This window comes from Anas acuta, chromosome 5 (genome assembly GCF_963932015.1).
Source record: "Anas acuta chromosome 5, bAnaAcu1.1, whole genome shotgun sequence".
Taxonomy (NCBI): Eukaryota; Metazoa; Chordata; class Aves; order Anseriformes; family Anatidae; genus Anas; species Anas acuta.
This window is the reverse complement of record NC_088983.1, coordinates 56656542-56678613: the sequence shown is the minus strand read 5'-3', so window position 1 is coordinate 56678613 and position 22072 is coordinate 56656542. Positions and strand designations below refer to the sequence as shown.

General features: G+C 37.1%; 2 protein-coding genes across 8 annotated transcripts in view; one reads left to right on the top strand and one right to left on the bottom strand.

Moving 5' to 3' along the window:
- The window catches only part of METTL15 (methyltransferase 15, mitochondrial 12S rRNA N4-cytidine), a 96491-nt gene extending 94752 nt beyond the window's left edge, over positions 1–1739 (bottom strand). The window contains exons 1-3 of one of the 4 annotated variants that reach the window (XM_068685018.1): positions 1402–1617; positions 1086–1231; positions 634–913 (exon numbers count right to left, since the gene is read on the bottom strand). In XM_068685018.1, coding sequence (XP_068541119.1) covers positions 634–897 — 264 coding nt within the window. In that variant the 5' untranslated portion in view covers positions 898–913; positions 1086–1231; positions 1402–1617. The other 3 variants (XM_068685019.1, XM_068685017.1, XM_068685020.1) reach the window with 3 other exon arrangements.
- Positions 1622–22072, top strand: part of KIF18A (kinesin family member 18A) — a 37290-nt gene continuing 16839 nt past the window's right edge. Inside the window, exons 1-11 of one of the 4 annotated variants that reach the window (XM_068685012.1) lie at positions 1622–1753; positions 1882–2272; positions 3027–3184; positions 4318–4422; positions 5472–5582; positions 8983–9180; positions 12912–13088; positions 13983–14057; positions 14318–14424; positions 17433–17595; positions 21443–21607. In XM_068685012.1, the coding sequence (XP_068541113.1) occupies positions 1945–2272; positions 3027–3184; positions 4318–4422; positions 5472–5582; positions 8983–9180; positions 12912–13088; positions 13983–14057; positions 14318–14424; positions 17433–17595; positions 21443–21607 (1587 nt within the window). In that variant the 5' untranslated portion in view covers positions 1622–1753; positions 1882–1944. The remainder of the gene's footprint in view (positions 1754–1881; positions 2273–3026; positions 3185–4317; positions 4423–5471; positions 5583–8982; positions 9181–12911; positions 13089–13982; positions 14058–14317; positions 14425–17432; positions 17596–21442; positions 21608–22072) is intronic. The other 3 variants (XM_068685013.1, XM_068685015.1, XM_068685016.1) reach the window with 3 other exon arrangements.

The following is a 22072-nucleotide window of genomic DNA, read 5'->3' as shown; positions in this document are numbered from 1 at the left end:
TTTAAGTTCCACTTGAAAAAAAAAATGGCTTTTGTATCAACAACTAAAGTTGAATAAATAGTCCCTCCATTAGCCTTAATTCTTATTTAAGTACAAACTTACACAACTGAAAGAACCTTTACATGTAATATCACAATTTATACGTTCCTTGTGTGAAAATTTCATCATAGGTCTAAAGTTTAGTGATGGGACTCGATAAGTCAGTTTGATTGTTGGATTCATTGATCTTGAAGGTCTCTTTCCCAACCTAAATAATTCTATCATGATTTTTTTTTTTAATACCTACACACTTATGGTATCTCTTATACAAAAAGAAAAGAGCAACAAGTTGATGATATAAGAACTCCCTGCTACTGTTACTAGTTAACACAACCCTCAAAATGCACAAAAACAACCTAGAAAGATTGCTTATTTGGCCCTATTGGATAAACTCAGGCATGCAGATAACAGACTTCTATTAATTTAAATAGAAAAACATCATTCAAATTGCAAAACAATTTAGATACTTCAAAAGGTGGAGAAGAGTCTTAAAGAGCACCTCTTTATTTCTCTAAACAAGCTATCACTGCACTGCACGGACCTTTCTGCGGGATAACTACTGAATCACGGATGCCAATCAATCATTTAACTCACCTGGCCTGACTGGGGGGATAAACAATTAACAACCTCCTCCAGCATCACTGGTGTGTGTAATCTTCCAAAATGTTTGCTTTCTGTGCTTTGAGACAACTCTTCAGTTTCACGTTTCTGTACGGCTTGGTCCTTTAACTCACAGTCTGAACAACGTTCTGCTGAAGAACGGATCCTTCTGGTCAAAGCAGCTACCTTCACTGGAGCCGGTTTTACACTGTGCAGAAACCAACATTTGCGAACTCGGCACAGCCGCCGGGATAACATTTTGGAGTTGATCAACCTAGAAAGACAGTAGATGTTGGGAATTACTTCCAGACAAATATTTAAAACAGGTTTGTTAAATAAATAAACAAAAGAGGAAATGCCACAAGGAACCACTCCTCTTCCCTGACACTGCCAGGACTCTAGCGGTGTTCAGACACCCCAGAGATGCCCACGTTAAATGACTGCACCTGCTCTACAGGAGCACTCCGGCTGCCGAGCCCAATGCGTTTATGGTTAAAGAGGCGCAGAGGAACCAGAGAGCAGCACTCCAAGACGTGTTTTGGTTACTGCACGCAGTAAATAATAAAGTATGACCCGGAACACATTAAAAACCCTTTGAAAGTTGAACACGGGTATCGATCAGGCTTTATTTACAACGCATCTCCTGCGGTAACACACTTCACGCCCTCACTTGCTGGGCGGGACACCAAACTTCGGCGTGAGACCCTCTGAGGGGAGAATAAAAAAGAGAAAAAACACAAAGTTGCGGCCCTGTGCTCGCACCATTAACACTGTAACCGCAGGCACGGGACACAATGTGACCCTGAAGAGACGAACGGGAGCCTTGGGGCTTCACAGCCTCTCTAAAAAACTGCGTGACGGGGAGGAGCCCAGCAGCGCTCCCCTCACACAGGACCCCCCCTCCCCTCCCGTCCCCTCACACGAGCGCGCGCCCGTGAGGAGGAGCCGGGCCCGGCCCCGCGCGCAGTGCGCGCCCCCGCCACGCGCTTACCGTTGTCTCCGTCGCCCCGCTGGCGTCACGGCGGCGGCGGCCAATCAGCAGGCGGGGGGGCGCGGGCCGCTCGGGTTTGAATTCGGCTGGGCAGGGCGGCCGTTGGCGCGGGGCGGAGGTGAGGTGAGGCGAGGGGCGGCCGGCGGGGGACGGGGCGGGCTGGAGGGGGACTGCGCTGCCGGGCCGCGGCTGGCTCCGGGCGGTCTCGCCTCGGCCCCCCGTGTGTGTTTCCCTTTTAACTGGTGTGTCAGTTGCAGGAAAGGTCCCGCTGAGGAGGCCCGGAGGCGAAGCGGGGGCAGGGCGGGCCGGCCGGGATGTCTGCGGCGAGGGAGGAGGATGTCTGCAGCCACGTCAAGGTGGTGGTCCGCGTCCGCCCCGAGTCGCAGAAGGAAAAAGAGGGCAACTTCAGCAAGGTGGTGCACGTCGTCGACCAGCACATCCTGGTCTTCGACCCCAAGGAGGAAGAAGTGGGCTTTTTCCACAGGAAGAAGCTGGTCCATAGGGATATCAACAAGAGGGTAAAGAAAGACCTGAAGTTCGTGTTCGACGCTGTTTTTGCGGAAAGCTCATCCCAGGTGGAGGTCTTTGAGCATACAACTAAAAGTGTCCTTGATGGCTTCCTAAATGGCTATAACTGTACAGGTAACTGCTATTTATTTCTTTTAATTCAAAAAATGCACTGTATTCCTTAAAGATTCTGCCATTGTATCTATTTACCATTGTATCTGTCTGCTGCAGAGGCCTTAAAAAGACTGACATTTAAATAAAGTATTTTGTTTTAATTAGTAGATGAGAGAGCTTGACCCTGCTTATGGAATTTAAGATACCTACACTCTCTTTTGAAAGAGTCTTCTTGTTAGGGTTATAACAGACTTCAGAACTAGATCTGAAGTAAGCGTGCTTACAAGAGGACTCTCCAGGAAAGAGTTATTCAACCATAAATTGTTTAATTGATTTACTGAATATGTTCACCTCTTTTATGAACTTCTCTCATCAAGAGCTTGTCTTCTTAATTGATAAATAAAATATTGTAAGGGAAACACAATAGGTACCTGCAGTAAGTTCATGGCTTAGTGTCAAGCCAGTAAAGAATTTATTTGTCATTTACGTTGCCTGTGATTGAACTTCAAACTGAAAATGAAAAAACAAATGACATTGGAATAGTTTTCTGATGACTATAGAATCATTAAGGTTGGAAAGGACATCCAAGATCATCTGGTCCAACCATTCTCCTACCACCAGTATGACAGCTGTAAAAGGCAAAGCCCAAGTGAGAGATTGGGTTTATGAAAACAGCTGTACAATATCATAGATATGTGAATTTTCACTTGGAGTTCATGTTCCTGATTGGCTTGACTTATTGGTACAAAGTCTGTGTTTTTCTCTTAAAATTCAGTGCTTGCGTATGGTGCAACAGGAGCTGGAAAGACTCACACGATGCTAGGTTCTCCTGAAGATCCTGGAGTCATGTATTTAACCATGATGGCACTTTATAATTGCATGGACCAAATAAAAGAAGATAAAATATGCAATGTTGCTGTGTCTTATTTAGAGGTAAGCCAGTTCCTGGATTTGGTATGTTGCATTTAATAGGGTGTATTTTTGTAAATAAGACTTTTTTTCTTATTCCCCTGCTGCCTTCACCCTTCTTATAAACCATTCTGGAACTTGACAAAGTCTGTCCCTGATAGGCCTGGAACTGAACCGTGGTCTGTACGTTAGATATCATTTATAGGTGCTTGTTACTGTCTTACAGAAGCCTTGCCAAAAAGGCTAATCTCTTCTAGCATACTAATTAAACCCTAATGATTCCTGTCTTGCTGATAAGTTGAGTTGCTTTGAGCTTCTGTTAACGTGTACAAAGAAAATCTTGTCAGGGCTATATTTCAGGACTTAAAGATAAAATCTTGTAGATGCTGTAATTGTGCAAGTAAATAATATCTAATACTTTTTCAATCATGTTAATTTCTGTAACGATTTCAGGTCAGTTTTACTGTGTCCCGTATGAATAAAGTTTTTCAATCAGACCTGCTATGCCACTGCTTAGCTTTCTACAAATATTCCTGTTGTTCTTTGCTGTCAGCTTTTTTTTTCCTGTCTCCATCTTTTTTTTTGCATCACGGTTCTGTTCTTACAAGCACCTGTCTTGGCACTGCTATAAAGCAGCAGTAGCAAAATTATTCCTATATTTTAGCCCCCACAAAGTCATAGTGGAGGAATAGTTAGTAATGGGGGGGGGGGGGGGAAAGGTGGGAAAAAATGTGCTATTTCAAGTGCTTCCACAGACTAAGAATTAAAGCAATTAAGTGCTTTAACAGAACTATTTTTGGATTAAGTCTCACTGAAGTATATATATTATGAAGTGTAGTAGGTGATAATCAACGCTTTATATTCACACTTGGTGCAGAAGTGTTTTTTGTAAGAACAAACTTCTTTTGTTCTTTTGCAAATAAAAACTAAAGATTATTTACTAAGGAAGAGTCCCACTTCAGTGGCCAAAAAAAATTCATGGGAATTGAATAAACAGAATATTCCAAGCTCAATGCAGGAAAGGTGTTTAGCGATAATTCAGAAGAATTAATGTTACTTGATCTTGAAGACGTATTAAAAATATGATTTCTGTTCCAACTTAATCCTGGCAATTAGAGCAGGATAGTTTTTAAAATACTTTAAATTCCTTTCTAAAGGTCTACAATGAACAGATCCGCGATCTCCTGGTGAACTCGGGACCTCTAGCTGTTCGTGAAGATACCCAGAAAGGGGTGGTAGTTCAAGGGCTAACATTACATCAGGTATGTAAATAGGTATTGAAATTCTGGAAGCCCCGTAATATGTGAGGTGAAATAATGAAGTTGTTATTGTGGATTGAAAGCTGTATGAAATTTAGCAACTTTCTTGTGTTTTATTTTTTCTGTGGCAATAATCACTAGTAACTTTGCCTGCAAGCCTAATAAATGAATTATTCAAAATCATGTTGTTAAAAAGCCACTTGGATCCATTTCTTGGATAGAAAATGATAAAACATTTTTGAAAATCATGGCTTTATCAAACAGTCACTCTTGATTTGATATTTATCTTCAGCTTGTTTAATTAATACGCCTTGGTGATGTCCTTTAAGAAATACTATCTTCAGTGCTTTCTGAGTACTCAATACCTCAGAAAACCTTGTGCCTACCTCTCAGGATTTTTCTTCTTAAATAGTATAAATAATTCATTTCCATAAATATTTTTTTCCAGGCAAGCACAGCATTTCATTATTTTTTTTTTGGCATTTAGTGACGCAACTTAATTGATCAATCTGTTAACTAACTCTTGTAGGCTTTTCCTCTTGCAGGTATTTAGTGCCCATTATATGTGCTGTAGCTTTCTAGATTTCGCGTGTGTAGATTAATGGTTGAAAAGCAAACAGTCACATTAATTTGGCTCATTCTTAGAAAGCTTTCGTTTGAAAAGCTGGAAAAAGAAAACTATGTTGCTGTTTGATGCAAGTACAAGAAAGATTAAAGCCTTCTTAAGACTTTTTTTGTTAAGTGTAGAGAACACTTGCTAGTTTGTTTAAATTGTTGTGTTTTCTGGAAAAAAAAAAAGCCATTTAAATTTTTACAGCCATTAGGTACTTGCTTTTCATGACTTAATGTTTTTAGCTGAGTATTTGAAGAGCTTCAATTATAAAACAGGAATTTCCGAGTAACTATACCTTCAAGTACCTCTGTTGGTTTTGGTTGTCGTTCTTAGTGTTGTTTTTTAAGATGCATGTTGATATATCTTAAAATTGATACAAAATCTTGTATAGTTCAGATAAGCATACTTTTCTCTTTTTCACTATGCTCTACCTTTAAAGCCTAAATCAGCAGAGGAAATCCTTCAAATGTTGGATTATGGAAATAAAAATAGAACACAGCATCCCACAGATGTAAATGCATCCTCTTCTCGGTCCCATGCTGTATTTCAGGTGAGATGATATAGCAGATATACACAAGTATTACTATAAGCTTTACTTACTGTCAAAACTTGAATAAAGCAGAAGCTTTTTTTGAAACTGTATCAAACCTTAATTTTGACACAGAGTTAACTGTTCTTGTTGAATTCTTATCCCATGTAAATGTTCCAGAGTGATTAAATTTTGAAGAAGTAAATTCAATGAAAAGCTCTCCAATTGCAATAATTCAAACTGCAGACCTTGAAAAAAATACCTTTTCTCTAAAACTGTTGTTTTGAGCCTTGAATGTACTTTCCTATTATAATTTTTATATATCAAAAAGCCATCTATCCTTTTTTTGTTCAGGATTTTTTTATACAGTGAATATCTTACAGAATATCACTATACATCTGACGATAAACTGAGTGTCTCAAGCAGTACTTAGCAATCCTACTTATTTTGGTTAATGGTGATTTTTCATACTACAAGTTTACTAAATGTTTCAGTCTGCATCAAATTTTAGAACAAGTACAGTGGTTTTTATACACAAAATATTTGAGTGACATATTCTTGGGTGATCAAAATCAAATGTATACTTGAATTCTGTAGATGAGGGTTTTGCAGGTGTTCTACAAAAGTGCTAGAATTGAAGATATCTCTAAATATTGCTGTTTGCAAACCATCACCTTGTCATTTGGACTTGTCTTAAATACAAACCATTGTAGAACAATGCTTTAGAAATGGGTCCTGTTAGCTAAAAGCTCTTGATCCTTTGATCCTCTTGCCTACTGCAAAATACACTGTTATCTATCATTTTTGTTGCTCTTCTGTGTTGCTGTATATTATAAGCAATTTTGAGATCTGGTAGTTGCATTGCAGCTCAAATAGAATCTAACTGTTAGGCAGGCCCTAACCGTACCTGGAGACTGAAGCAATGTGTAGTAACTATAGTCAAAAGTTTATATTTTGATGTAGAAGATGGTAATGCAAATAGCTGTAAAATAAGTATTCCAGAGCTTTTGTGTCAATACTAATGAAAAAAAATCTTAGTAAGAGCCAGTAAATGCTCTAAAAGCTTCTGTTTTCCTATATATGTTAGGCTTCTCTTTGAAATTGTCTTTTCTGCTAATTTTCTGAGGTCTTGCCTGTGGTTGTAAATTTAAGGCAATGACTTCTCACCAAATTTAGGTCAATAGCTGCATTGTCACCTGCGTGTGCCATCTTTAATAAGGCACAAAGTGCAGTGCCACAGAAAGAGATTAGAGCATGAACTGCTGATTTGTCTCTTTGCTTTGGGCTGAAGTGTCTTGCCTCTCTCACCTTCACTTGGCAGCACACAGTTGATTGTTGTATCTGGCAGGCTTTGGATTCTTCTCAGTTTGTTTCTAAAAATGGCAGGCAATTAAATAAAGTAGATGTTGTGGCTTAGTTGTATTTTAACGAGACGGCAAGCAATTAGGTGAATAGGGATTGTTGGAGAATTCATCTTCTCCAGCCTACATTCTGTTTACTCTGGCAAATAGACCTCAGTGTAGATGTATTTACTTGTTAGTAAAATCTGCTTATTCACCAAATAAAACAAGCTATATTGACAGAATTAGTGTATTTGTATTTTGCCACAAGTTTGTTTGAATGTATGACCAAAAAAAAATGCATTGGTATGCTTAAGCAGACTTTTTTTTTTTTAATTTCATTATTACAAACTAATTCTGGCTTAGAGAGCAAATATGAAGAAAATATATATGCTTGCAGATGAATTGATCGTTTACTAGTTGGTAGGTAATAAGTCAAAACACAACAGAATCTTTGTTTTGATTATATCTAGATATTGTATGAACAGCAAATATTTCAGTGTATGTATACATAAAAAATATTTAGCAAGTGGCTTGTTTGTAATACATTGAACAAAAGTGGTGTGTTCATTGATCATTTTTTTGTAATACCATTCAGAAGTTCTGAAGTAGCTTCAATTTCTTGTGTATAATAAATACACTATAAACTGGTGTGGTACACCAGAAAACAAATAATTCTTCAAATGTTTACAAAATACTGTTAAAGCATCTGACTTGAAAAAGCAAAAAGAAACACAGGTATTCTCAGGTTCAAACTCTGTCTTGAAGTAAAAGGGGTTTCATCATAAAAAATTGGTATCACCATGTATTTAGCATTCATCCTGATGCACAGTTCATTCACAAAAACATTCAGACTGATTTTGTTCAAGGCTGGCACCAACAGATTAGTGTAGCTAGCAGAAACTTTCTTTGGTGTTCATTGCTGTATTTCTCATCCAATTAATTATTGTAATGAGATAATGCTTGTTTTGTTTATTCTGCCTTTTGAGATAGTCTAGCTGTCAACAAAGGTATTTAATTGTTTTCACTTAAGTGTTCCTTTCTGTCAAGTGATTAAGTTATTGCTCAAAGTCATGATTTCTTTTGTTAGGTAATTGTATCCTAAAAGTATGAGTTATATAAATATCTACTAATGTGAGTCTTCAAAGTTTAAAAAAAAAAAAAAAGCTGGTGCAGCCTTTGAGTACAGCTCACTTAAAAATGAATGGGGTGCCTTTAAGAAATGAACGCCTTTCAGAGTTGAAAGCATATTAGTGTGGTATACAAAGTGACAAAGAATAAATCTGTTTTAGTTACCAAATTAATTTGAAGCTCACCAATCTGCCACTGTTGTAAGGCCACAGCCAGTCATTTGCTTATTCCCCCACAGTGGAATATAGGAGAGAATCAGAAGGGCAAAGGTGTGTGGGGCAGGCCACCTTGTGGTTTGAGATAAAGTCATTTAGGTAACAGATGCAAAAAGCAAAGTAAAAGCAGTCAGGTTCCACCAACAGACTGCTGTCCAAGTACTCCTAAAGCATCGACTATTTTGGAGAAACACACTATTTCATCATGGAGAGTGACATTGTATGGCATGGAATATCTTGCCGGTTGCTTCAGGTTGGCTGTTCTGGTTATATTCCTTTCCAGGTTCTTGAACACCCCAAACCAACTAGCAGGGCTGTGCAGACAGAGAAGGCCTTGCTTTTGCTGAACAAAACATTGGTGTTAACCATTGGCGTGTTAGCAACACGGTTACAGTTGATTAGCTTTCCCAGATTTGAAAGAAAACAATGTGTGGTCTGCTGTGAAGAAAATTAAGTATGTCCCAGCCAAACCCAGTGCAACCATGCTCAGCTTCTTTTTCTTACTAGTACCTGAAGCAGATGAATGCAAGGTTAGTCTTAGAAGTAGTTTTGCTATGTTCTGTTAGGCCAAACTGCCAGTCGCTGAGTACAGAAAGATTTAACTTATGTTCTTAAAAGTATTTCAGAGTCTGTTTCTGAAGACAGCTATTGGATTGTAAAGCTAACTTACTGCTCAGAGTAATAAGGCTGGTTAGTGGTTACTTCTTAATTTGATCTTTTTTTTTTCCCTTGTAGATTTATCTAAGGCAGCAAGACAAAACAGCTAGTATTAGTCAAAACGTTCGCATTGCCAAAATGTCCCTCATTGACCTGGCAGGATCTGAACGTGCCAGTGCTACAAAAGCCAAGGGGGCTCGTTTTAGAGAAGGAGCAAATATTAACCGCTCCCTTCTAGCTCTTGGAAATGTCATTAATGCCTTGGCTGATCCAAAGGTATGTACCAATATCCTGTGCAGTCTTCACCTCCTAGTGTTTTGAAAACCCTTAACGCTTACTATGTTTAAAAACGTGACTCTTTGTGGTATCTTTTTTGACTCCTACTGTATCTTCTGAATTTCTTAGTAGGATATCCTCATGAAATATATCAGGAAATGTACATGTAAGGTATATATTAGTCTTTCTACTTGTAAGAATCTGTGGAGTTGGGGGGTGGGGAGGTTACATATTTTAAGACACAGAAGTGTCTTAAAATACCTAGTTGCTGAACCATCTGATGCAACTTAACTTGTTCCAGTAGTTCCAGTGCCAACAGTAACTTCCACTTGAAAGAGAAGCAATATGTTCTAAGTATCCTTATGCATTTCCGTTCTGCTGATAGTGATGGTTGGAACAAGCATACCTTTAATTAATGGGTAATTGATAAGTCAGAAGCTTATTTACATGTAGTAAACTACAGGGAGATTTTTCATGGATAAGAATATGGGAAAATGTCTTGGTTTTTGTTGCTTACACTAAGAACAGCAATACTAAGGCTTTACATAAATTTAACTGTGGATTCTGAGGCTGTAGTGCTGTGAATAGGTACCTCAATATTTTATAATCTGGTCTAGCAAAATTCTTCAGTTTATCAATTTGTTTAAAGAATATTTAACATCTTAAGATAACTCAAGATTATGCATTGCTCAATTATGAAAATAGAACCCTTCTAAAGCCTGAAGTCCAGGGAAGCTCTCCTTGAATACTAGGGATTACTTGGTTGATATTTCTCCCTTTATCATTTCCCTTCAAGATTTCCTTGTGGATTTTCAACTTTATCTTCTGGATAGCTGAATGAAGAAAGCCCTGATGGGAAAGCATTTTCAAAAACAGTTTCCTTAAGGCAGTTGAACATACCTGCTTTCCTTACCCACATTTTCCAAAATCTAGTATGTGTAGAGAAGCTTGCATAAGTAAATCCTGGAAAAGACAGATTTTCCAGAGGCTTATGCTTTTAGTTTTAGGGCAATCTGCTGTGTCGGTGAAATTTAGCAGTATGTTGTGATAACTAAAAGTTTTGTTTCATGCAGTGTTTTTGCTCTCTTACTGGCAATTTAAACGTAAGATCTCTTTGGTTTCTTGTTTAACTTCTCTTACCTCTTAATTCTTTCTGTTATGTAAAACACAATTTACATGATAATATGAATTAATGATTAGCTGCCTAAGCAATTTTTCAACATACTGCTAATTCATTTGAGAATTGACTTTGTAAACTTGGCAGAAGGGAGGTATGTTTTGTGTATGGGTGTCAACCTCTTTAACTTCCAATTTCCAACTTTTAACATAAAATAATCAGAAGTATTTTTTTTTTTTTTTTGGGGGGGGGGATGGAAGGAACACCTGAGACTTTGGCAAATGTATTTTTGGGAAAGCTTCCTTCTTTTTCCTCACCTCTATTTATAATTAAACACATTGACTTAATGTGCATTGTACTGTCAGCAGCATGAGAAAGGAAAAAACTGAAATGTTGAGACGTAGCTGTCAAATGTTTCTATCGAGACGCATACATGTGCCAGGAAGAGGCTTCATAGACATGCTTGCTTTCCTGTTGCTCCAGTACTCACTTTTGTCGTTCTGTATACTTGGATTACTGTTAGAAGTTTCTCCTATTTGCCTTAGGATTGGTTCACTACGGTATATTTTAATACTGCTGCTAATGTTCTTACCTGTCAGTTAAAGTATGCCTTTCTTTCCAGTATTCTCATCTTTGTATACTTCTGTACTTTTTTGTACCTTGTCTAGTTTTTCCTTCTATTAGGGAGAGCCTTGAATTTTCAGGAATTCAAGCCTTGTAATTCAGCCTTGAATTACAGAATAAGTAAACTTATTCTGTAGAACATGCTATGTTCTTTTCATCTTCATTTTCCCTCTTAGTTGCTTCTGGTTGTAAACTGCCTTGCAAGGAGTCCACACTGAATCTTTATACTTTTTATCTCCCTAAATTTCCTGTTTTCAACAAAACTTTTTGAAGTGTCCTTATTGTAATATCCTTTTGGGCAGGATCTGGGAAGTACAAGTCATTATTTTAAGCAGAAGAAAAGCAACATGCAAATAAAAAATATGCAGAATGTTACCTGTTCAGTACAAATAAATATTTAGTACAAAAAATTATAGGCATTCAAAATATTTAAAGGTAGTGATAAGGTTATCTTAGCAGAATTAAAATGAAAATGGTTAAGGGGGATGCTCACGGAAGTTATTTTACTGGTTGCAGTTGCTTTCCATTTTGGTCATTCAAGCCAAGGAAAAAAAAGAATCGGAGGGTGTGTATTACTGCTGGGGCTAGGGAACAAATCTGCTGTCTAGCCAGCTGGACAGGAATCTTCCAGATAAACTGCCTTCATTTCTTCCCCAAAATGCAATCCTTTATCGAAATTTTGATGTATGTACAGGAAAGCTTTCTTTGCTATTGTGGAATGGTTTCCAAAGGTACGGGTCATACTGTACACCAAGATCTAAGTTAACAGAGGGTTTCAAGAGAACTTGTTCTGTTGCCTGCTGGATTAGTTAAATGTGAGAGCTACTAGCAGAGGTATGAAGAACAGAGTAGGATGTCCCTTTAAGTGATAGTGAGTTGTTAAATCAACTTACAAAACTTCTTCAACAGTCCAGTCCAGTCAAAGGGGTAGTCCTATCAGGTCTTCCTGCCTTCAGATAGTTCTTAACACTTCCTTACTGGCGTTAGCAGTCGTGAAGCCACATAATTAAATTAGGAAATGACGTTTTTGTTTTGGGTTCTGTTTGTTGGCATTTGTTTTGAAGGGGTAGAGGTGGTACTCAGTGTAGATTTGATTTTTGTGTTCTTCTTCTACCTGCTTTGTTCATGGTAGTGAATTAGACTCTTGATCTGGATCACCAGCTCAAGGGAAAGAGTGGGAATAATTGTGTGGGAGGATGACAAAACATCCTGAACTTTTACTAAACTCAAGTTCAGTGTTTACAGCTTACACCCCTTGGTCAGCTAGCAATTTCTACTTTCAAATATGCCAGGGAAAATGATCAAAGCTTTTATTTCCCTTATTGCTGCCAGGAAAAGCTGAAGGTTCTCCTCACTACCCTGTTGGAGTGGGAGGAAGAATTTAGGGCCTGTACCGATGGCATGTTGACTTAGTTGATGTAGGTGGCTGCTCCTTACCAGCCTTCACTGTGAGATGGTTATTCTGTAAATGTGACTTCAAAAAGAAAAAACACCTTTATAAGGCAAACTTTGGGTTGCCTGGAGATGTTTTAGATTCTCTATCCTTGTAGATAATCAAAACCTAATTGGGCATAGACCTCGGTAGCTTGCTCTAGCTGATCCTGCTTTGAGCAGCAGGGTCTTGAAAGATCCTTCCAACCTCAATCATTGTGAAATGAAATTACGTGAACTGAAAATAGTTTTGCATAGCCTTCTAGCATAGCCTACCTTTTCTGTTGGTTTCTTACATCACAGAAACTGTTATGGATCCAGATACCAGAAAGTAACCTGGCTAATACTTGTGTTATAAAGGTATTAAACAGTTTCAACAGGAGATAACACTCAAACAATCCACTTGAAAGGTAATTTCGAAGAAGATGACTTATGTAAAAGGAAAGTTCCAAGGCTGTTTGTTGTATTTAATGGTGTTGATGACATTGTAAACAAACATTCGAACAGATGGATATGTAAAATACAATTGTTTAATCCATAAAAAATCATTTCTTTCTAGAGCAAAAAACAGCATATTCCTTATCGAAACAGCAAGCTCACACGTTTATTGAAAGATTCCCTTGGAGGAAATTGCCGAACGATAATGATAGCTGCTGTTAGTCCATCTTCTATGTTCTATGATGATACTTATAATACTCTTAAGTATGCAAACCGAGCAAAGGATATTAAATCTTCTGTGAGTATATTGATATTTATTGATCCTATGTCAAAGTATTATGTATTCTTGAGGGAGGGAGAGTTATTTCTTTCAAAAAGTAATTTTAATTGACTTCATTTTTGTCTCAAAATTTTGTTGCGTTAGGTTGTTGCTGCAGTCTACTCCTCATTATCTGGGTGTTCATTACTGAGGCAGCTGCTAGTTTGCGAGATCTTGTCTTGTGAGCCTCAAACCTAAAAATAATAGTCATATGGTAAAGTTGACAGCCAATTTCAGTATTGTACTATTATGTTCTTGAAGAACTGTAAAGCACATGCAAGATGTGCTAGCAGTTGTACAAGAGCAAGTCCAGTTTTGCCACAACTAGAATTCAGCTGGAGCTAAGAAGCTCAGTGAGATAGTATTGATAAATGAAAAGCTGCTGCAGCATCATGTCTTCTGGTCTGTAGTACCACAGACAACACTTGAGGTCTATATGTTTTGTCTTTTTTCATAATCCCTTGTATTGTAACGCCTGAATTTCCTTTACATAATATAGTCTTGACTGCAGTTCCCATTTATTTCATCTCTTCTCCGGTTTGTTGCCTAATAATGTAAAGGTAACTTCTATAATGAAATTCACAAGGCATGCATGAAATGATAAAACTAGTCTAAATAAATGCAAAATGTGCTTGCATCTGTAAATGTAATTATTACTGCTGTTCTGAGGGAAATTGCTGCCACGGGTATGCAGCCAATTACTACAAAAGCTAAGAGGCTCATAGTTGTCTTGAGCAAGTCAGGAATGTTTTCATCCCTTTTCTCATAGTACACTACAAATATTATTATGTAGCATTTAAACATAATGTATTTGTTTTACAGGGAAGCATGAAGGCACCTTAATAAATTCTCATTCTTTCCTTTCTTTAACAGTTGAAGAGCAACATTGTTAGTTTTGACAGCCACATAAGCCAATACGTTAAAATTTGCAATGAACAGAAGAAAGAGGTATGTCAAAATTTATTGTTAAAAGGTTGAAATCCTAATTATTATGAGTTAGAATTTAAAAAGAAAATGTCATGGTTTTAAACCTTTAAGGTAAGTATTGTCCTAATGTTCCCGTTTAGGCTTTTGAGGTAAGGGATGTTCTGTTTTTCAAAAAGAATAAAACTTAATGCTATTTATAAAGTGTTTCAAGACAAATGTGTAGAAAGATGGTCTTAAAAAAATCAGAAAAATTCTAACTAAAAGGTACCTTTTTGTTTAAGATCATAATGTTGAAAGAGAAACTGAGAGCATATGAAGAAAAGAAAGCAAGTGTTGAAAATTCCAATGCTGCAGTACTTTCAAACCATCAGCAAGAGGAAATAAAAAGGTAAACTGATCGCATTAAGATCACTTTAAAACTGGAGTTGGCATGACTTATAGAACTATTCATAGAAAAAATGTTTGTCTTAAGTCTTAGCCTATTTTGAGTCAATACTTAGCAGTATTACCACGGAATGATTTGAAGTTATCTTGAGCTCTGATCTAATTTCTGCTGCTTTTCTTGCATTTTTGGAAGGACCCTCATCTGGAAGTACTATCTTTCTAAAAGAGAACTAGAAAAAACTGAATTGTGTATGTATGCACATATGGTTGTGTCCTACTAGAGAAAATTTAGTGTTCAGGAAAGTTTTGGTAGCAAAAATACTAACGGTGATTCTTGTCTGTGTCTGTGGGAGATTTGCATATCCTTAAATTCAGAGTACTTGAAAAAATTTGTTAGAGCATAGTAAGCAGTAGAACTGCATGATGAGGATTTCATTGTTAAGCCTAACAAAATTATAAAATAATTATTATTTCATCAAGTAATGATATCGTATCAATTTGGGGCAGTGTAGGAAGGGACTGAAGTCAATTTTCTTCCATGTGTCAGACTTGGTTTCCCAGCAGTTCTCTTCTGGGCAAAAGGCTTTCTAACTGAGGTTAGTACTACACGCACTCCAAGGTGTCAAACCTCTCATTCAGGTTATGAAAACTGCATTCTCAAAAGAACTAAGTTTCAAAGTCAAGTTGATACTTCTGACAGTTTTTCTGCATATTTCTATATAGTATGAGTCTTTAAGGTTAATTTAATTGCTGGTTATTTGAGCTTTTTCATCCTATGTGAGATGAGAAATAGTTGAGGGCAAGGTCTCTACAACGTTTCTTGAATGTTCTGGATATGTTCCATGCCAAGATATGTTGATAAGTGGATATTCCAAAACATAACAAAAATCATAGAGACACATGCAAGAAATTGGCAATAAAGTGGATTGTACACTCTTTTCCTGATAAGGATCTTTTCACGTTGATCCTACTCAGAGTGTGAATGATCAATTGATTACCCCACATTGATTTACAGGTTCTGACAGTATTCTGCTACTTTCTCCCTTCTGTTTGGCACAGAGTAGAAAGACTTACTGCAGCTTAGTGTTTCAGTATGTCTTTCTATGACTTCTGCTTCCAGTGTGATCTGGACAAGATTCACTAATTAGTTGCTTCTCCAAACCCAGATGTCTTTCCCACTCCACCTGAGTAGAGCTTGGAGATTTGTTGTCTGCCAGACCTTCAAGTCTTGAGCCTGTTGAGGTAGGCAATGCACACTGGTTTTGGAGCTGCCACCTACAGGCCCGTGAGCTCTCCAAAACTAGGTAGTCCAGAGATGTACTCTTATCCTGGATGTTCTTACAGGATCATTCTGTGATTTTTAGGTGAAGAAGGGTAAAGATGACTCCATGAAAATTAGGATTATTGAGAAAGTGAATCCAGGTCAAGGCATGAGCTTTGCAAAGGCTTCTGTACCTGATACTCTATCTGGGACACAAAGAGTTTATTGACTGGTAATAGTTCGTAACAATGACAGAGTATGGATTGTGAGCCTATTCTGCAGCCTCTCTTAAATTATGCCAAGGATTTTACTGTGATGGAAATAGAGGATCTAACATCACTTCTCAATTACTGTGTTTCCCAAGCAGATGGGAGCAACCATGTTTCTATGGATACTATAGAGGGGGAAAAAATTCTCCAGCCACTTGTGCAAGTATTCACTCACAGTGTGAATGCTTGTATCGATGGTAAAAGTGTAGGGTAAGAACTCCGTAATTCTCTGCATCAAGAGTATTTTAGTTCTTAAAGAAATAAACAAACATATATGCAGTGAATTTTAACACGCGCGTGTTAGTACAGATCTTTTATGCCAATACAATAGACACTTTGGGGCAAAACTATTAGTTTCCTGAAACTATAGAGAAGAATGATTTTTTTCTTTTTGAATGCAAGCAATAAAATAACAGAATAAAACACCTGGTGTTATTCAGACATTTTATTATGACATAAATTGCTACTTCTGAAACACATTGGCAAGAAGTATATGGCAAGAATGTATCTTCAACTTGCTTTCTACTGGAGTCTGTGCTGTTTTATGGTATTTCATACTAAATGCTATGTAACAATCTCAAAGTTTGCACATCTTGAGAACATATGCATGTCAAGTGGTGCCTTCTTATGTAAGAATTCTTACAGTGTCATTTCTGAGGCATATGATATCTTTTTGGACTACTCTGGACTGTACTTTCAGTATTCAGGAGTAAAGCAAAAAAGTACCACTGCTGAAACTAACATTACAATATGGTAATGGTTCTAGGCTTTCTCCTTATGCTTGTTACTCTCACTTAAATTGAAATAAGAAGATCTAAAGATCTTAAAATAAATAAGAAATAAGCAGATTTTGAGACCATTTAAACATCAGCCGTAAACATCAGTCTCCTTGGAATATCTAACTACCATCTATCACTTTTCCCGCTATTAGCCTAGTGAATGTTAAAGTATGATGCATGTTCTGAATTTTGTTGTCCTTTTGTGACTAAAATTGTACAATGGAGCTTGAGGAAAAACTGAGCAAATGAAGATCCTGTGTGTTTTGTTTTTTTTGAGGGAGAGTAGGGTGTTGTTTTTTTTTGAAGGAGATCGTAGGTGTCTATGGCAACAGCAGTCTAATAAATCACTACACAAAGTAGAGAACGCAGCTTTTTTGTATCTTTTGGAGGTAGAGCTAATACTTGTGTGAAGAGGTTAGAGAAGTCTTTGTTTCGAAGCTCAGTGTTGTCTTCATAAATAAAAGGTTTATTTTTAGTGACCCCCTTATACATCTCATAGGGTGTTTCTAGTTGGAGTATATGAAACATTTAGTGAAGCACTGAAACTCTTTAGTGGTATAACAAACTTTGATTTGTCTTTATTTTCTTTATTTTATTAGCTAGGACTTGCAACTTTACATCCAATGTAGAGGATGGTCTGCAAAAAAAGACAGTCTAAGCAGCTAATTGGATATTCTTCATTTTGATATTTTGCTTCTAACAGGTACCAAGAAATCCTTAAAAATGTGTTTGCAAACCGTGAAGAAATCAGAAAAGAATACCTAAAGCTGGAAATGCAATTGAAAGTAAACGCACTGAAAACACATTATGAGAAACAATACCATGAACAAATCCAACTAATGTGCTCTGAAGAAAGAGTAGAAAAGGTGAGTTGTTTGCATCTTTGTTTTTGCTATATTAATATATGGCCTTTGCTGAAGTATTTATGTAACTTAGTGCTTCTCTATACTATTGAAATGGGGCACAGGGGCAATCACTTGGAAAACATTTTGAACATCAATACAGAAAATGTATTAGTGTCATGTATACTTTTTTACTTTCCATATCACACAAAAAATGTTGATGTGCTTTTTACTGTTAATTTTGAAAACTTTCAACATAGCTATGACAAATCTATATAAGGCTACTTAGTACCTGACTTGGGAGACTCATCATGCCTGTGTCCAAAACCAGTGTTCAAGTTAAGAAAAAGTTTTGTTGTGACTGATCCTTTCCATAAGGAAAAACATAAAGCTTATGCTAAACGAGGCAGGTCCTTATTGTTAATGTTTTCAGTAGTCACTATGAAGACTTTGGGCTGTCTGCTTGAGGGCATGTGAATCAAAATCATGTTTCATTGCCTTGAAAAGAATTTGGAACTAAGTACTAACTATTGCTGTTACACATGAGCATTCAATGCTGTACTTCTCAAAGATGAAGGTATATACAGTCCCTTATTTTTTTCATGTAGAATGTATGTTTTATGTAGGTATGAATTTGAGGGTGGGGCTGATTTTGCTTAATCATAGTAACAGTCTGCATTTGGCTGAAAATGATGGTTTGCCATATGACTATTTTTTTCCATGGTGATTCACATGAAATTTGGTCCTTAGATAAATGTCAAAGTGAAAATATGTCACATTTTTTGCTTGTCATTAATGAAGATATTTCAAGTGACTAATGTGTTCTAGAACTCTACTTCCAGAGTTTGTGTGGCATAAAATGTATGGTCTGTGCTGCATTAAGTGCTGCTTACAGTGCAGCACAGTTACATATTTGCTAGGAGGGTTATGCCTTCACACTTAAATACGAATGTTTCTCATGAGCTGATAAAACTAGTGCTGAATGCTAGTGTGCTACACTCAAATGCTGTTGGTTTTTCCATCAGTTAGCTTATAGATGCAATGTACTAAGAGTCAAGTGTCACTGTACAATACATGAATTATTAACAAGAGTAAGCTGCTGTAATGGTAAAACTTGATGTCCTTTTGAGACTACTTTTGTTGGAACAAATTGGATTTTAATTTGGAATCCAGTCATTTGATTATCAGAGTGACTGCTCATGTTTCCCTTGTGCACTATAATGCTTCTGTTCTTCCATGCATTTTTACACATGTGCTGTTTTCCTAAATGCCCCTGGGCTCTCTTGCTAAAATACACTGAGGCTACAGGGGTATTTCTCAAATATTAATTTTTAAAGAACGAGTTTTACTTCTAAAGCATTTTGAAGTTGACACTTAATGGTTCGTGCTCAGTAACTAGATATAATAATGATGATAGGCAAGTCAACACAAAGGAAACTCTTTCTTACACTTGAAACACATCAGTTGAATACATTATCTTAAATGGTAATTTTAGAAGGAAAAAACAATGTATGAGTTGCCTTCATCTCCTTTTTTCCAAATTTTCTTTTGATACAAGGAATTGGTTAAAACTGCTTTGTAAAGTTCAGTTCTGCACCAATAATGGATGACCATTCTATTTCCCACATACATGCACCTAGTTTAAGCTTTTTTGGAACTTGGGCACTGAGTACTCAAAACACCGCTTACATACTGCTGCCTAATTCCTCTGTTGCCTCTTTTGATGTTTATGTTGTCTTTCTGTTCCCTGCTAGGTATGTGGTAGTGTTGTCCAGAAAGCCTTTGTACCAGTAGCAGAATATGCAAACAATGTCTCTCAGCACATAAACGTATAAACCTGTGCCTCTGTGTTTTAGCTATTTCACTGAGTTTAAGCAGGTCTTTGCTCAGTTTTAACCTAGTTTATCTTGATGCTTTCTGCATGGGTCTTGCAATCTGTTTTCTTTCTAGTCTTTCTTTATAAAGGCATGGCAAAAACTGCTACAGTGAGAGGCTTTAAAAAAAAAAAAAAGATTTAAAATCGCTTCTGACACTCTATTGTGATTTTAACTGTCATGAACAAGAGTATTCCTGGAAAGCAGTCTGTCTGTCCTGATTTCAATTTTTCTACTCACTGCAGTTGTGCATGCTGAACCTAAAACTACTTGTTGAATATATCCCAATTCTTCAGTCTGGGAGATAATTTTCTTCTCTCATGTGACTTAGGCAATTGTGAATCTGAGTAAGAGCCAAGTGTCTGGGCCAGGAGAATGTGTTTTAGAGGCTGTGCTCTGGCTCAGATACAGCTAATATGCTTAACCATTTTTTTCCTCTTTCAGCACAGTAATAGAATGTCCTTTATTGATGGGAACATATTGGAAGGGTTCATCAAGTGGTGGGATATCATAAATACCACCTTCATTCATAATACCTCTCCTGCACCATGTAAAAGCTGAAGACAAGTATGCAAAACAATGCATTTGGATTTTTCTTTCAGTCGTCTTGAAAGCTGTCCGCTGGCCTTGCTGGACAGAGGGAACTGTCCAGTGGTCATTGGCAACTTTAGTCTGGCACTCTAACTCTTTGGGCAACTTCACTAAAGGAGTTGACCCCTTACTAAGTGACTTCATCTTCTTTGGATCCTCCGTCATCTTTTTTTTTGTTTTGTTTGTTTTTTAGACTGTCTTATCTTCTAAATGAAATTCTGCCTGGAGTCTAGTCTTGATCTTGATGTTCACACATAGTTCAGGTATCTTTACCATGCTGGTTCTGTCTTTGTCACACCAGCTGTTGAAGTAAGCATTTCAAAAAAAATTAGCTTAGGAAATGCATTCTGCATCTCCCCATATATTTTTGCTGTTTTCAACTGTATGTTCAGAAGGACATCAGAGCAACTGATGTTTTGTGCAACATTAGGAAGTTATGTTCATACTTCTTTTGACACCTACCATGGAACCAGTTTGACCTGCTATTGTAAAGAAGTAGAACTATTCTAGTCAATGAAGTTACCACTTACAGACTTTAATTTTGGAACTATATGGTTGCAGATACATAGCTTGTATAGGTGTTTAAAAAAAACTAATTGGCTTCTGTATATTCACTTTGATTTGGAGTAGCGAATATACTTTAAATGCATTTTTTTTAACTGAAGTTTACTGAACTGCATTTTTTTAATTGAGGTTGAACTCTGAATGCTATCTGAGGTGGTTACTCTCTACAACTACTTCAGGTAAAGTGACCTAATTTAGAAAGTATACCAGAAGTTAAAACTGCCCTCACAAATTAGAGTGATTCTCCTCTGTTGTATTTAGGACTTAATTCATATCCAGGCTGCTTTTCTGTTTCTGTACCTTTCTGTTGACAGGTTTCAGAGAAGCATCAGAATACTCCTGATGCTTAAAGATAAAGGGTTTTCCATTTGCCAAATATTTTATCTTTCAGTGGGCTTCTTTTAGATCATATTGCATTAGGAAAACAAAGCAGATAAAATTCCTTCATCATATTGATGCTTGAGTTACTAAAACTTATTTGGTTATCTTGTATCTAGAATTCTGTTTATGTGCATGTGCAGTCTTCCAGTCTCTCTGGTTTGAGATAAATATGGCCTAGAACAGATAACGATTAAAAACCATGTATTACTCTTGAAAGGAATAATCAAATAACTGTACTCTCTATTTTCTTAGGTTTTCAGGGAGAAAAGGTGTGGAAACTTTTAAACATAATTAAAGCCCATAAGGAGAATGTACTACTTAACTTGCATTAAGCAGGTCAAATATGTAACATGTTTATGTACCATGAAGTATGTATGTACAGAATTGGTTTTATGTATAGAGATGTTACACAGGATCGTTTGAAAGGTGGTGCCATAAACACAGTTTTTATTTGTTTTTAGGCTACTTGTAAGCGGGATCATAGGCTTGCAAGACTTAAAACCTACTGTGCACACATGCAGAAGAAGAAAGAGGAGGAGATGGAACGCTTTGAGGAAAATTGCAATTGGCTGCATCGAGTTGAAAACGAAATGCGCCTCCTGGGTCAAGATGGGAGTATTCCGAAGGTAAAATGCCTTCATTTTAAGAGCAGATCTCGTGTTGTAGTGAACGTGTGACTGGTGCTAAGAATTTCTTTTTGATCTCTTTCTTCTCTCTCAATCACATTTATGACTTCAGCTTTAACTTATGTGGTGGTTTCAAGTTCTAGTGGTAACTGGTTTGGTTCTTCTGCACTAAAAGTACTTTGTTCATACAAACATTCCTTGTTCATCAAAGTGTACTAGTACCTACAAAAATGCATGTTAAAGGTAAACAGCCATGATACGGCTGAGTGTTTCAGACAGCTGCTACATAGTTGATTCTGCTTCTGGCCCTGCAGTTCTATTCTAAACTCCTGAGGCTGTCCAAGCATATGACAACCTAACTTTTAGCCTGGGCAAAAACAGTTGTTTTTTGACTTTTTTTAGGGTGCTAGATGGTAAGGGAGAAAGAAGTGATAAGCTGTGTTAAGTTCTCTGCCAGGTTTTAGT